The sequence below is a fragment of the Sinocyclocheilus rhinocerous genome, unplaced genomic scaffold, assembly GCF_001515625.1.
Source record: "Sinocyclocheilus rhinocerous isolate Xijiao unplaced genomic scaffold, SAMN03320098_v1.1 scaffold2256, whole genome shotgun sequence".
In the NCBI taxonomy this organism is placed as follows: domain Eukaryota; kingdom Metazoa; phylum Chordata; class Actinopteri; order Cypriniformes; family Cyprinidae; genus Sinocyclocheilus; species Sinocyclocheilus rhinocerous.
The window spans coordinates 23731-39469 of NW_015657297.1; the positions used below are offsets into that span (position 1 = coordinate 23731).

General features: G+C 36.1%; 1 protein-coding gene across 1 annotated transcript; it reads right to left on the reverse strand.

Moving 5' to 3' along the window:
- Nucleotides 1-6159: 6159 nt before the first annotated feature.
- On the reverse strand, nt 6160-10955 carry LOC107720959 (transmembrane 4 L6 family member 5-like). Its single transcript, XM_016528794.1, has 5 exons — nt 10692-10955; nt 9602-9670; nt 9278-9432; nt 7114-7300; nt 6160-6517 (listed from the first exon to the last, which is right to left on the reverse strand). The coding sequence occupies exons 1-5, from the start codon at nt 10890-10892 to the stop codon at nt 6503-6505; spliced, it is 627 nt and encodes a 208-aa protein (XP_016384280.1). The 5' UTR covers nt 10893-10955; the 3' UTR covers nt 6160-6502.
- Nucleotides 10956-15739: the final 4784 nt, after the last annotated feature.

Consider the following 15739-nt stretch of genomic DNA (forward strand, 5'->3'; position numbering starts at 1 on the left):
CAGAACTGCTTGTGGTTCCAGCAAACCCATCGTTTCATCACAATTTCACCATCCAGTTAGGCACATTGTAGCAAATTAGCTCAAAAGATAAATGTATATAAATAATTACAGTTAATTATGACTAATTACAGTTATTTATATCAGCTGCCAGTAGTAACTGTAGCAGAATTAAATTGCCATCAACCAATCTGTTCGTCCAGCGAACATTCAGTGTAAATTCATATCAACTCTAGGAAAGGATCTTTCCGAGGCCACAGAAAATACTGCATGTAGTAAGGATCAAAATCGTAAAGGGACAATTAATTTGCAAGGCAGAATCAGAAACTCATGTAATTTGTGCACAAGAGTTTTATTAACTAAACACTAACACAAACTAGTCTAACAAACAAACAAACTTGACCCTCTAACTCTAGCACTCTCTATTCTAACTTTATTCAAAAAATAAATAAAAAATGATTGCCCCTTTTAGACTTGCACTCTATTCATTTAGTAACTGCTTGTTTTCTTAAAAAAAAAAAAAAAAAAAAAAACAAAAACAGTTTTAACACATATCTCTAAATGCAACTATGATTGAGCAAAGAATAAAAATCCCACAAATGACTATGACTATGCATAAATATAATTTTGATGTTAGATTCAAATGCACGTCACAATCCTGAACTGAGATCAAACTTCTAAATGCAGATGGCGGAGTATAAATGTATCAGTTTAAATGACAATGCGATGTCAGAAGGGATGACACTGCAATAAACAAAGCATAGCGTTTTTGCAACACATTTACAACAGATACATTGTTTTAAAACGTAGGAGCAATGGCAAGATCACATCCTATTGTCTCCTATGGTAGACACTAGGGATGTTCATTTTAACCGGTTAACCGCTAACCGACAGTGAAGAATTTAAATGTAAATATGATAGTTGATCATGTGTACACTCATGTTCTATAATGAGTCAATAATGGACAAAGAAACTAGAGCGACAAGTGCAAAAGTGCTATTTAGTCATAGTAAAAATTTATCCTTTAGGGTTATGCACATTATACTGTATATTTTGATGAAAACCACAATAATACGAAAAACATTCTCAAAAGTGATTACACGCATGGAAAAATACATCACAGAAACTCAATTCTATTATCTAAAAAGTCTTGAATATTTACTAACAGTAACATTTCAGTATAGGGACCAATTCTCACTATTAACTAGCTGATTACTAGCATGCCTATTATTAATATTGGCTGTTTATTAGTGCTTATAAAGCACATATTCTGCATGACCATATTCTACATCCCTAATCCTGCCTAATACCTAAACTTAACAACTACCGCATTAACTATTAATAAGCAGCTAATTGGGAGTTTATTGAGGCAAAAGTCATAGTTAATGGTTTGTTAATGGTGAGAATTGCACTTTAAAATAAAGTGTGACCTTACTAACTACTTCACCGAAAAAGCTTAATTATATTTTTGATATTGTGTATATATATATATATATATATATGCAATATTTTATACAGGATCTGAACTTGCTTATTAAATTATCAGTGATGTTTTGTCTAGTCAGTGTGAACATCACTAGTTTAAATCATATGGAATAAGTACGGTCAGAAATATGACCTAGTGGTTAGTGCGCATGATCTGACCTATTAGACTATGCCATTCATGGGGATAACATGAGGTAAAGTCCGGCTCACGCCATTTCCCAAGCCGGACCGCCCTTTAAACCGCATTAGATTCTTTTATTTTTTTCTCTCTCTCTATTGCACCTTCGAAGAAAAAGGACAAAAATGCAATGGCATGTACAGTACCATCTCAAATGAATGGTTTAGTGAGTGTATGTCTCTTTAACTTCCTCTTTCTATTTCCTTTTTGTCACTTCTGTATCTCTACAGCATCAAAGTCTGACAATAATGTTGCCTGCTTTGCGTTCATTTTTTAGGAAGTATGTGAAAGATGAAAATACACGCACCTCTGCCGACATAAATGAACTTCTTTTTAGTCACTGAACGTCTCTTTTCTCCAACGCAAAATAAGGAACTTGCTTATAATTCCTTTTTTATTTTTATTTTTTTGTATTTCATGGAAGACAAAAAGTCATAGGTTTGTAATGACATGAGGGTGAATTAATATATTTTTATGTTTCTAGTGATATATTCCTTTAAAGGAAAAATTCGTCCAAAACAATGAACATTTGCTGAAATTTACTCACCATCAGCCCATCCCATGTTTCTTTACCGGAACAGATTTGGAGAAAATGATCATTACATCAGTTGCTCACCAATGGATGCTCTGCAGTGAATGGGTGCCGTCAGAATGAGAGAAATAAAAACATCACAATAATCCACAAGTAATCCACACCACTCCAGTTCATCAGATAACGAATTGTGAAGCAAATAGATGCATGTTTGAAAGAAACAAATCCATAATTAAAGCATTTCTAACTTCAGACTGTTGCTTGAGTCCTCTATCCATAATAACGCTTCCTCCAGTGAAAATTTGTCTGGTCTGAATCAGGAGAGAAATCTGCACAGATCAAGCACCGTTTACAAGCAGTCCAAAACAACTCTAAACAAATATTTTGATGTGAGAAACAACAGGAGATGGACTTTTTAATTGGAGAAAGCGTTCTTTTAGATTAAGGACTCTGTACTTTGACCAGAAGCGGCAGTTTGAATTTAAAATGTCTTCATGGATTTGTTTCTTACAAACACGCAACTTTTCTCCTCAAGACATTAACTGATGGACTGGAGTGCTGTGGATTACTTGTGGATTATTGTGATGTTTTTATCAGCTGTTTGGACTCTCATTCTGACGGCACCCATTCACTGCAGAGCATCCATTGCTGAGACACTGATGCAATGCTACGTTTCTCCAAATCTGATGAAGAAACAAACTCATCCTAATCTTGGATGGCCTGAGGGTGAGCACATGTTCAGCAAATTTTCGAAATTGGATGAACACTTCCTTTAAGCATCTCACTCTGACTGAGCTACTATTTAGCACGATCAGATTGTTGAAGCTCTCTGATGCACGTGAGAGGCTGCAAGTTTCTTTTTTCCTTCAAAAACATAATCCACTCTGAGTCATTGTGTTGGAGGGACAGAGTTTTATGTGTAAATATTTGGGTGTCCAAATAGAGCAGGTTTGAAAGAGCGAGAGGAAAAGTGGCGAGCTGTGACAGAGGAGACACCAGCAGGGAGAAACAATACGAGGGAAAAGAGGAAGTAGAGAAGACAAATAAGAGAGACTAAATTTATGAATTACATCCTGAGAGTCCATAGCAGGGGTTCCCTCAACTCAAAGCTATTTTAAGTATGCTGTTTCCGGAAAACCGCAGTGCAAATTCTGTTTGAAATGTAGGCCAAATAGCAGAGAATAACAGAGAAGTTCACTTCCTTTTTGTAGTCAAGACTTCAAAAGTTGTCTTTTATAGCTGTGATCACACCATAAAATAATGCAATACACAGTTTGTAAACAGGTACAATGATAATGAATACTTTTTTCCCATGGTTCGTAATTACAGGTGCTGACAATTGTAGTATTTGTAATAAGAATAAGAATGATAAAAAATTATATTCACGCGCGGTCACCATACAACAATAACAACAACAAAAATATCGTACACAAAAATACATGTTCAAATGTTTGGGGTTGGTAATTTTATTTTTTTTTTTTTCTTCCAATTTTTGAAAGAAGTTTCTTTTGCTCACCAAGGCAGAATTTGTCTGCTAATTTATCTGCTAATCTAATTTAGATTCTGCTAATCTAATTTGCTCATTTAATTTTGTGAAATATTATTAGAATTTAAAATAGCTGATTTCAATGTAAATATATGTTCAAATGTAATTTATTTCTGTGATCAAAGCTGAATTTTCAGGATCATTACTCCAGTCTTCAGGGGCACATGATCCTTCAGAAATCATCATTTATTTCATCATTTATTATTATTATCGGTGTTGAAAACAGCTGCACTGCTTCATATTTTGGAGACTGTGATACATTTTTTTCCAGGATTCTTTGAAGAATAATATGTTCAAAAGGGTTGTGGCTAGACGGGATACAGCTAAAACCGGAAGCTAACAACAAATGTAATTTTCTACCAGAATGTGTTTTATTAACGTCTACCAGAGGCGGACAAAGTACACAACTCCATTACTTGAGTGAAAGAACAGATACTGCTGGTCAAATATTACTTCATTACAAGTAAAAGTTGTAAAGACAGATTTTTACTTAAGTAAAAGTACAGAAGTACTTGCTTTTAAAAGTACTTAAGTACCAAAAGTAAATTTCCTTATTTATGTCAATGCACTGTTTTATTATTGTTGTATGTAATACTTGCAATACTTCTGAAGCAACTTACAATACATTACAGCTACTGAATACACTGACATGTAGTATCTTTGGAATAAAGAGCGTTTAGAATGTTAAAAACCTATGGGGGAAAAAAATTAACACCCCTACCCACCCCCACAAAAGCAGGATGGTAGTGATCTCACACAGCTCTGGACACATCTATGTGTAGCCATTCATCCACATTTGAACAGAGTGGACAGTGAAATTGCTGTAAATACAGACTGATAAGGAAGAAAAAAAAAACGAACCTGCTTTAAAACCCAGCAACACAACTGTAGCTGTATAACTTTACAACAGCAACACTGCTTTAACAAAAAACAAAAAAGCAAACACCTATTGTGTTTTATTAGGAGACGCACAACAGTTCTTCTGTGGCTTTATAGGTAATATTTTCACATACACAATTTAGCAAAATCAGACAATATTGTGTATAATATATACCACAATATTAACTTCTTATTATTGAATTGTTGTAAATAAATATAACATTTGCAACTGGTCAGTGTTCAAAAAATGCTGGGAAATCACTTCATGTAGCCCTACAAGAGTGATTACTGATAAACTGTCTGAAAAAGAAAGAAAGTCACGTTATAGAGAAGAAACAAATCACCCACTGACTTTCAAAGCTGCTACATAGTAACGACTTTCTACTTTGAGGACCTTGATAGAAATGTAGTGGAGTGAAAAGTACAATATTTGTCTTTCAAATGTAGTGAAGTTAAAGTCATACGTTTCCAGAAAAAAATAATACTCAAGTAAAGTACAGATACCCAAAAAGTGTACTTAAGTACAATACTCAAGTAAATGTACTTAGTTACTGTCCACCTCTGACGTCTACACCCCAACCCTAAATCTACCCCTTACAATAATGCAAAAACAGTGATTATTGTTGTACAGTGTGAAAAAAAATTACACTAGATTGATGTGCGCATGCACAGTAGACGAATCTGTATAGCATCTAGCCTTAACTGTTCAAAAGAACAGCATTTATTTGAAATATAAATATTTTGTAACAATGTAAATGACTTCTTGTCATTTGTAAATCACTACTGTCACTTTTCATTTTAATTAGCTTCATATAAATGTTGATGATGACCAAACCAATAACCTGCAGGCATTTTGTGACATATATAATAAAACACAACAGTACATACTATTTTCTCCTAACAAACATATGGTTAGTAGAGTGAAGAACTGTTGAGAATTTTCTCCCTCTTGCTACCATTAGGATAAATGCCGTTTTCTCTGAAAATGTCGCAGCTTGAAATAACCTGAGGTCATGATTGTGATGTTGTGATGTCTGTGTTTATTTGGTGTTTTTCTGACACATTTCACTATACTTCTGTATTATGAACAGTCATTCTGAAATGTGTTTTTCTTGACAAGTGTGCTGCTTTTATATTCCATTAAAATCAATGCAGTTTAGTGGAATTCAGTAAATAATGCATTCCTTTACACAATGAAGTGTTCATACAATTCGTTTTTAATCTCGTAGAAATCGAACAATAAAAATATCATCTTCTAACACTAAGCATTTCAGTATCAACACATACATACACATGAAATTACACTACTATACATTGCAAAAATATTAAAGTGCATTCTGAATATATATTACAATACAGACTATTTGAAACGGATTATTTGTCTCTATGCTTTTAGTGGATTATTCAAGGCATTTTAACTGTTCAAGTGTTTCTGGGATTCAAAGTTTACCGTCACTAAAATCACTCTTAAGACTGGATGTGTGTGATGACAGTGCAGTAAATAACAAAGAGTGAAAAATTTAAGGGGGTCTGAATACTTTCCGTACCCACTGTATATTACAATACAGACTATTTGAAACGGATTATTTGTCTCTATGCTTTTAGTGGATTATTCAAGGCATTTTAACTGTTCAAGTGTTTCTGGGATTCAAAGTTTACCGTCACTAAAATCACTCTTAAGACTGGATGTGTGTGATGACAGTGCAGTAAAAAACTTCAGGGATGTGAAAACTGGCTTCCCCGATCCACTTCCCATTTCTATTCTCTCTCTCTCTCTCTCTCTCTGTTTAAAATAAGTTAAGCAGTCATAGCTGACTGCTTAACCCCCCAAAAATGTCCTTCTCATTCTCACACGGAGAGGAAATTAATAGAACCTCTAGTCATTTCAAACAGGAACAACCTAAAAAAGAAAGAAAAGTAGATATTTTTAAATTGTGGTATAAATGCAAAAATGCAATTTTCTGAACTTTAGAGTGGATTTTTGACCTATTTAAGTGATACTTGCTTATAAATTCATTATTACTTTTATTTACGGTTAAAGCATTCTGCCAAATGTTCTTACAAGCATTTTGCTATTTAAATATATCATTTCTATTAAAACTTCTAATGCATGTATTAAAAAAATGAAATTACACTTTTGAAATGATCAAGTATAGTATATTTTAAATATATGACCCTTAATAGAAACACTAAAATCAAGTACATTACATGAGCTTTAGTATGCTAGTCAACACATCAAAATACTGTAAGTGTACTTCTATAAAACATGGCAAGATTAATAAAAATAATGATTTCAAATCCTTTAAAGTAAAACTTTTCATTTGACTATATTACAAAGTTCACTTAAGAAACGCAGTCATGAAGGTGCACTCTCTTTAAGTGTACTTTTATTTCATTAATATGACATTATCTTACAGTAGATTTGAAGTATGCTACAAGTGCACAGTGAATTCACTGACGTGTCTTTTTCACAAGGCTCTTTGTGAGCATCTGTACCTTATTCTTGCAGAAGCTGGGTCTGCACATGGACTCCAGTAAGGCGGTGAGGAGATGAAGAACGCAGAAAATGAGCTGAAGGCCACTCGCTGCCATGAGGACAGAGAAAAGAGCCATATTCCAGATCACAACACGCCGAGGCTCCACACAGGCAGATGGCCACCGCTCCGGAGCATAGAGGTAAGAGCTGTGCGATATTGAAGAAAAATGCGATATGCGATACCTTGTTAAAAAATGCGATATTCGATATGCGATACGATATTGCTTAAAGTGTGTAAAATCAATTTCAATGATATTTAAAAAATTCAAATTATATAACCAATTTGTTTCACATTCTTTCTTGGAAAAGAAAGAATCACTACAACTTCTGAAAGTGACCAGCAGTGTTTTAGCATTACATAAAAAGTAATGTCACAATTTAGAAAATGTCATTTTAACATCAGTGTGAACATACAAACAAAAAAAAATTATTACACTAATTTTATATCATTGTACCTTTGCTTTACATACACTTTAAGTACTTCTTCATATACCACAGCAAAAACTACAGTCTGAGAAAGTTCAAACATGATTAAAGGCAAGTTAACAGTCAGTAAAAAAAAAAGAAAGAAAAAGCTGTCCCTTTAAATTCCGACTGCACGGATCCAGTATGATACACATCCAATTTTTTTCTCAGCTGTTTCCATTCATTTAAAACATAACCGACTGCGTTTATGAGAATGATCGTCGAGACGGGTACTATTGACATAATTCTGTGTGTATGTGTCTGTTCAAACACGAGGAGATGCGAAAGACGAATCAACTCTGTGTTCGCGCGCCGTCTGAAACGCTTGTCTCTGTGTGCGCGCGGTGTGAGTCTGTCAGACAGCAAGACGAGACGGCAAAGACTTGTTTTCTGCAACTTACTGCACTTAATAACTCCTTTTAACGTCAAGCAATTCTCTGCTATATGCGTCGAACTAAAACTTTGACCTTTTGCAACATTTTGATTTAAGTAGCCTATTATTAAAATGATTCAGATATCGCACGCCCTTGCGATATGCATATTGCGATATTTACATTTGCGATATTTCGATCATTTCGGTATATCGTGCAGCCCTAATAGAGGTAAAGCTGCTCTCTGCGTGAACATGTGCTTGAGTTATTTACATATAATAGCATAATGCTTGAGAGCACTGGACACAAAACAAAAAGAGCAGCACACATTAACACTACCAGTGTCGGGAAGTAACTAGTCGCATGCAACTAAATTAATGTCATTTCATTACAAATTAAATGTAACTGTAATCAGTTACAAAAATGTACTTATGAAAATGTTCACGGTTAAAAAGGTTTTTTCACGGTTATTTATTTTTTTCACCCACATACAGATTTAATTGACTTCTTTCATAAATTGCAGTGACTGCTCTAAAAATATGAGACACCAATGTTTCAGGACTTTAGTACACAGAATAGGACACATGCTTATTCGATAACTGTTTTGGGTTTATGTGTATGCTTTATTTTATTTATTTTTTTAATTAGATGCCAGTGTTTCCTGTCATAACTATGCAAAGATTTGATTTCAAAAACAGTATCACAGCTACTTAACTATTCCTTGTTATGGTTTTAAATCTGTATTTAACCTCAAATGATCTCTGATTTTGTGCTGGCTGTGCTTTAAAATTAAATTATACTCTTATTTCAAGTGACTTTGAAAATCTGACAATAATCAGTGTCGAGTACTGTAAGGTTAACCCTGCCTGCTTTACTGTACATGTTTGAAAATGAATAACAGTTCAAAAAACATTAGAAATTTAGAAAAGGAATCAAAAACTAATCAAATGTAATCAGTTACATTACTTTAATGAAGTAATTTAAATAGTTACACTACTTGTTACATTTTAGATAGGGTAACTTGTAATCTGTAACAAAGTAACTTTTCCATCACTGAACGATACATAAGATAAACTCAACTTTACAGCACACAACCTCAAAGCTAACTTCATGTGGAGTTAAAATCACTTTAATGCACACATAATGGACACATCAGGTTTAATGTCTGATTTGTTTCCCAGTGAAACGAAACAATACTAATGTTGACGCTTTTGCCTACTGAATGAATAGCAGTGAATTAGCTTTGTAAAAATAGTGAAAGAATCTAGCAATCTGAGGTCTGACTCACCCAGTTTTGTCTTGTTTTAATGGCCGTCCCCACTTTAGGCCGTCAGTGCTGTTGTGTAAACAGAGGGGCCCCCGCGTCAGCCCCGTCCCGCTCACCATGAAACACAAACCAGCTGCCAGAATAGCCAAACATGTGTAGCCCAACTTACGCAAAACCTGGAAACCACAAAAAAAAATATATACAAAAATCCCCCAAAACACTGTTAAGTGACGTGGCATCATTAGGAAAGAATATTTGTTCAAAGCATCATGTTAATCAATTATTGTTCAACTGATGATGGTTAAGAAGAAAATACAACAAATCCACACAATACAATTGTCTTACCTCAGTAGTAAAATAACAGCATCCTTTCTTTTCATAGTGTGTTGTAAAACCTCGCGCGGCCACAAGCACCTGACAAAACACACAACAGCCATCAGAGCAATACTGGACAGTCCGATGTAAAATACACAACAGATGCCACATGACAGTTGCATCATGTAATATGAGTAATGCCCTAAAAAATAAATAAATAAAAAATATTGAAATAAACAAACAAATAAATAAGTAACATGTATATTAATAAATGTAAAATAGGTCAATTTAGTTATTTTTGTTCTGTTGTATATTCTAACATATACCATGGTCTGTCTGTATATTCGATTCTGATTGGCTGGCAGCTGTGCATTAAAACTGTTTAATGCACATGCTGTGCATTATCTCTTACTTATATATAATATACATAATTATATAATGTTTTATTCAATTATATTCAATTATATATAACACATACTTAAAATACATTTTGATGACTTCAGTTTATTATTATTCAGTAAATATCTAATATAATAATTTATTAACAAGATTCTTATTCATACTGAGTATATATAAACACACAGACACATATTATTGAATACTACATTTACTATATTCCAATAATAATAATAATTCTGTAATTGTTTTAATATATGTGACCCTGGACCACAAAACCAGTCATAAGGGTCAATTTTTTTAAATTTATGAATAAATAAGCTTTCCATTGATGTATGGTTTGTTAGGATCGGACACTATTTGGTCGAGATAAAACTATTTGAAAATCTGGAATCTGAGGGTGCAAAAAAAAATCTAAATATTGAGAAAATCATCTTTAAAGTTGTCCAAATGAAGTTCTTAGCAATGCATATTACTAATCAAAAATTAAGTTTTGATATATTTACGGTAGGAAATTTTACTTAATATCCTAAGGATTTTTGGCATCAAAGAAAAATCAATAATTTTGACCCATACAATGTATTTTTGGCTATTGCTACAAATATACCCCAGCAGTGACTTAAGACTGCTTTTGTGCTCCAGGGTCACATATAATAGCAAAATAATATAGAATGGTATCAGATCTCCTACAAACCAAACCAAACAAAAGAACAGATAAGCTCACCAGAAGCCCTGATGCCCAGATCCCAGAGCACCACATGGCCTCTCTGGTCACATGATTCTCTGTTAGGTACTGATACTTCAGATCAGGAAACAGCAGCAGTGCATTTGCCAGCATGCAGACGATGGCTGTAGGGATCAGAGCCATTCCCACAGACCTGGAGCAGTGACCGGTGCACATCTCAGCCCCACAGCGATCCTGCATCAAAACACCACCAGAGAGCACATCAACCCACTGCGTCACTGCTGGATCTACACTGCAGTTCACTAGTGCTGTTGTTGTTGTTTGATTGTTTTTTGTGAGTATACAGTATGCAATGTTGTCCTAGTGTTCATGTAGAGTAACAAAACAAACTATATTACTATATGAATTTCATTAGAATTTCATTAAATCATTAGATAACAAAAATACAAAAATAAATATATTTAAAAATAAATATGATCAAGTGTCCAAATATTGGACTCACTGTGTTTTGAAATAATGAAAAAATCCTACCTGTGACTGTAGAATATAGTTTTAGGTTTAAAACCTGCCAGCAGAGAAAGCAGGTGTTGTGAGGAAAGCTAAGAAGAGTCTTCAGCCGTGAGCCTTTGATTATTCCAAAATGAGGAACTTTGCCTGCTTAAATACAGCTGAGTGTTTCCTACCCACGATTCTGTGACACACACAAAACAGCTGAGGATGCATGGTGAAACTAGAACAGTCATCCTGCACTAATGAAAAACTGACGTTTGTGTTTGCATACACACCATACTGACCACTGGCAGTCAAACAAGAGCAAATCAGAAAAATCAAATCACTTCAATCATGCCATAAATGTGCACCAGTCTGCAAAATTAGTGTACTAAATGTGCAAACAGAGAAATCCCAGCAGTCTTACTTATAGGCACATTTTAATTCAATTTGTTTTAATAATCTTTTGTTGTGCTTTAAAGCACACTTATTTTGTGTACTGACTAGTATATTAAAGTACATGTAAACATGTCATGCAATAGATGACATACAAGTTTCAATAGAAACAGCATCAGTTCAGTTTAACCATGTAGCAGTACTTATATGGGTAATTAATTATATGACTAATTTCATCGCATTGCAATTAATATTAATTTAAGCTATAGTTCAGATAATTATGGATAGTGTGCATGTTTTGCACAACAGTGCTGTTTTTATTAAGCTTGAAAGGTCCAATTCCTATTCATTATAATTGCACAGAAATAGTGACTAGTTCAACTCTTGAAAATGTCTCATTTTGTTTTCCACGGAAGTCAGTCAGTCATACCGGTTGAGGGTGAATAAACAATGCCAGAAGTTTGATTTTTGAGGCAACTATTAGGATACGCAATAGAGAATTGCAACAGAGTTCTGCACTGATTCATTGTGATGCACTGATCCTACTTCTGCAATGTTCTCGCTTCGGTTCGAATGTGAAGTTTGTCACGTTATGAACAATCATATATGCATCATAGACTACAGCACAATCTTTTACATTGCTTTTTGAGGATGCCATATTTAAACTATTCTTATTTTGTGCTCGTTCTTTAAAATGTTTAGATATCTGCCACTATGGTCACGCGCAACAGCTGGAAGCAAACTGTATGAGCAAACTATGATGCAGCTCTGTTGCATGTAACGCAGCGAGCTCACAAGATGGCTCATGAATCAGGCCGCTCTCAGGGGATTTTTGTTTCAAACCAGCAACTTCAGAATTATTTATATTTTTTACTAGTGCTGTCAAATGATTCATCGCAATTAATCGCATCCAAAATATAAGTTTTTGTTTACATAATGTGTGTGAACATATTTTAAAAACATTTCCATGCATGTATATTGTAACAACGTTCATAGTTCGGGAAGAAGGAGGCGGGAACCGGCGAACATTTGAACAAAACTTTAATAATAAATTAAACACAAAATAGCACGACAGCCCCTCACGGACGACTGTCGCGCACAAACAGAACCAAAACACTAAAAAAAATCCAGGCCTGGTCCTCTCTCGTCCAACACTGTCGTCACTCCTCCTTTTATCCTTCCGGAGCTCCTCCGTGGGACTCGAGACCGGTGAGTGGCGCAGGTGTCGCGCATTAGCATTTACTCCACCGGCCTCGCTCCGTTCCCACGGCTCTCGGCCCCGCCCCTCTCGTCACATACCCCCATCACCCCTCGCAGGTCAGGGGGTACCCACGAGACTGCGCTCTACTCCCCCCCCTCCCCCCTCCGGGGGAGCAGATCACGGCGGCCGCGGCGTACCTGGGGGTAAGGACAGACAGACGAGGCGAGAGAAAAGGAGACGGAAGGATGAGGAGAGACAGAGACGACAGAGAGGAAAAAATAAATAAAATCTTGTTCCGGTTCCCAGACACACTGCCGCTCGGCCCTCCACCAGCTGGGTAAACTCTTCCGCGATGCCTGGCGGCGGCACTGGATAACCCTCGGTGGGCGGCCAACACTCCTCGGCCGCCCGGTGGACGGCGACGGCTCCTCCGGGTTCGGGCAGCCGGCAGGAGTCCCCCGTTCCCTGCTCCTCCCCATCATGGCGGATGGCAGCAGGCTCCGGCCTCAGGCGAACGTATTTATATTCATATATATATATATATATAGTTCGTGCGCTTGCGCCTGCCTCAAAAGAGGGCTTACAATGACTTACAAAGATACATAACAGCTACAAGTGTATGCACTACTTGCTTTATGCAAGCACTATATAGGATAAATCACTATACAGGATTTACCCTATTATACTTTATCGACACGAATTGATAGGTGAAACAACAAACAGCCACCCACAAATAGTCTATAAACAAAGCATCAGGCTGTCTTTGAGTTCACATGAACAACGGTTAACGTAAAGTTACTTGTCGTCAGGCTACAGAAGAATACCATAATTCCTCCGTTCAATTAGGCCTAAGACATCGAGAGTCACGCAGACCTATAACAACCCAGCCACAACACATAATTGCGAATAACATGCCTTACCTTAACACAGAATCGACCACAGAGTCCAGCGTTTATATTTTTTCTACGAATCTTTGGGTTAACATGTACTAAACATGAGTGGAATTTGCACCGCAGCGCCCCCACACCTTGATGCTCATGACAAGAATAGCATGTATAGTTATCTTTATTGAAGTTAATTAGGTTTAAATCGCCGTCATGCATGGATGAATGATATTTTTGCAATTTTACACATAATAATCCACGATGATCACATTACACAAAACATTGCACATCAAAATAACACATTGTCAATATTTTTTGAGACCCCCCAAAATTTCACAAATCACATTTTCAGGGGAGCCCATGTCTTATTAAGGGGAGCCGAGCTCCCCCTAGCTCCCCCGTAGTTCGCACCCTGCTCCCAACTCAGTAAACACAACTTTAGGTTGCCACCATAGAATGTTCACATTCAATATTATATGACCAAATATGTGGCTGTTAATTACTTCAAATCAAGCATGAGATCATAACGGACCTTATTGACTTTCTTAATTGGTGTTAAATAATTAATCAATGCTTATAGTCTACCATTCAAAAGGTTTCGGACAATGTGTTTTTGAAAAAAGCTACTTATGCTCGCTAAGACAGCGTTTTTAAATATTGTGAAATATATTAAAATTCAAACAAAATGTTTTCTATATTAATATATTTTAAAATGTAATGTATTGCTGTGATCAAAGCTGAATTTTCAGCATCATTACTCCAGTCTTCAGTGTCACTTGATCTTCAGAAATCATTCTAATATGCTGATCTGCTGCTAGAAAACGTAACAGTTCGGGGGGGGGGGATTTGGTCAGTTGACTGCATCCTTGCAGAATATTAAAAAAAAAAATCTGGCCATTTTTAATGGTTGTATTTATGATTAAACATGTTTTTGTTTTTTTTGCAATTACATTTGCTGACTTCACATTGAATAAGCAATTATCATTGCACCCTTTAATAGAAACCATTTCAACACCATAAATACCGGTAGTTTTCAGTTTGGATATCATTTTCTATGAAGCACTGGGGGATTTTTTTGCCACCAGAAGTGAGGAATATTACTCATGTTGTATTAAGACACACGAGACTCAAGCGGGAAGTAGGCTACTGCAACCAACTTCAACCCAAAAATATGGGAAATGCTAAAAGAAGACCATAACAGGCTATAAGCAAAGCAAGAAGGAAGGAACTGTTGTTTGAGTTGTTAGAAACCTAACAGAGTGGAATGTGATGAGGCAAGACTAGAGTGAACATCACCGATCACCTGACGGACTGTGTCCCAGGCTTCACATGACATTTCTCAAAACACAGTGTTTTTGCAGTCCTTATATAGAAAAATCCCATGGATGGCCATGATAAATGCAGATCATCAGTGATTTAGGACAGTGATTGTCATTTCAATTAGCTTTTGACGCGACGCTAAATGTGAGCGTAATCAATAATCGTGACTGAATGCCAGTGGGCGGGGCCTATGGTGAGAAGATGACTATTCGTCAATGTCTTGCTCTGGAGGCGGTGTTTATGCAAATGTTTGTTCCCCCGTGACGTCGTCATGCCCTCTCAGATCTGAACAAGCTGTATTTGGAGCTTGATTAAATACACGAGGAGGAGGTTTGAAGCTATGAAACTTAGGAAGTTTCGAAGACCGCTTATATGCCAAAATATCAAGGCAAATTTGATTTCTCATGTCATGACCCCTTTACATTCAGGGCTAAATGCTATTTTTTTCCCCCAGATCTTTTATTAAATAAAAAAAATAAACTATATGTAAGGATTCATTTTTTTATGTATTCGTTCATATTGTCTAGATCAGACCACTTATATATACACTATTGGCGCTTTTCCACTGCGTGGTACGACTCGGCACGGCTCAGTACGGTACGACACGGCACGGCTCGGTTTGCGTTTCCACTGCAGTTCAGTACCGCTTTAGAGTGGGCGGGATTATTCACATGTCGTTATAGTTGCGCCGCCTCTACTGCCGCGACTCCTGAAAAACTTTTTCATTCTGCGTCGCCCCATCAAGCTCTCGCTGGATCCGCTCCTCTGCTATCAACAAGAGGAACGTCTGTACTTCC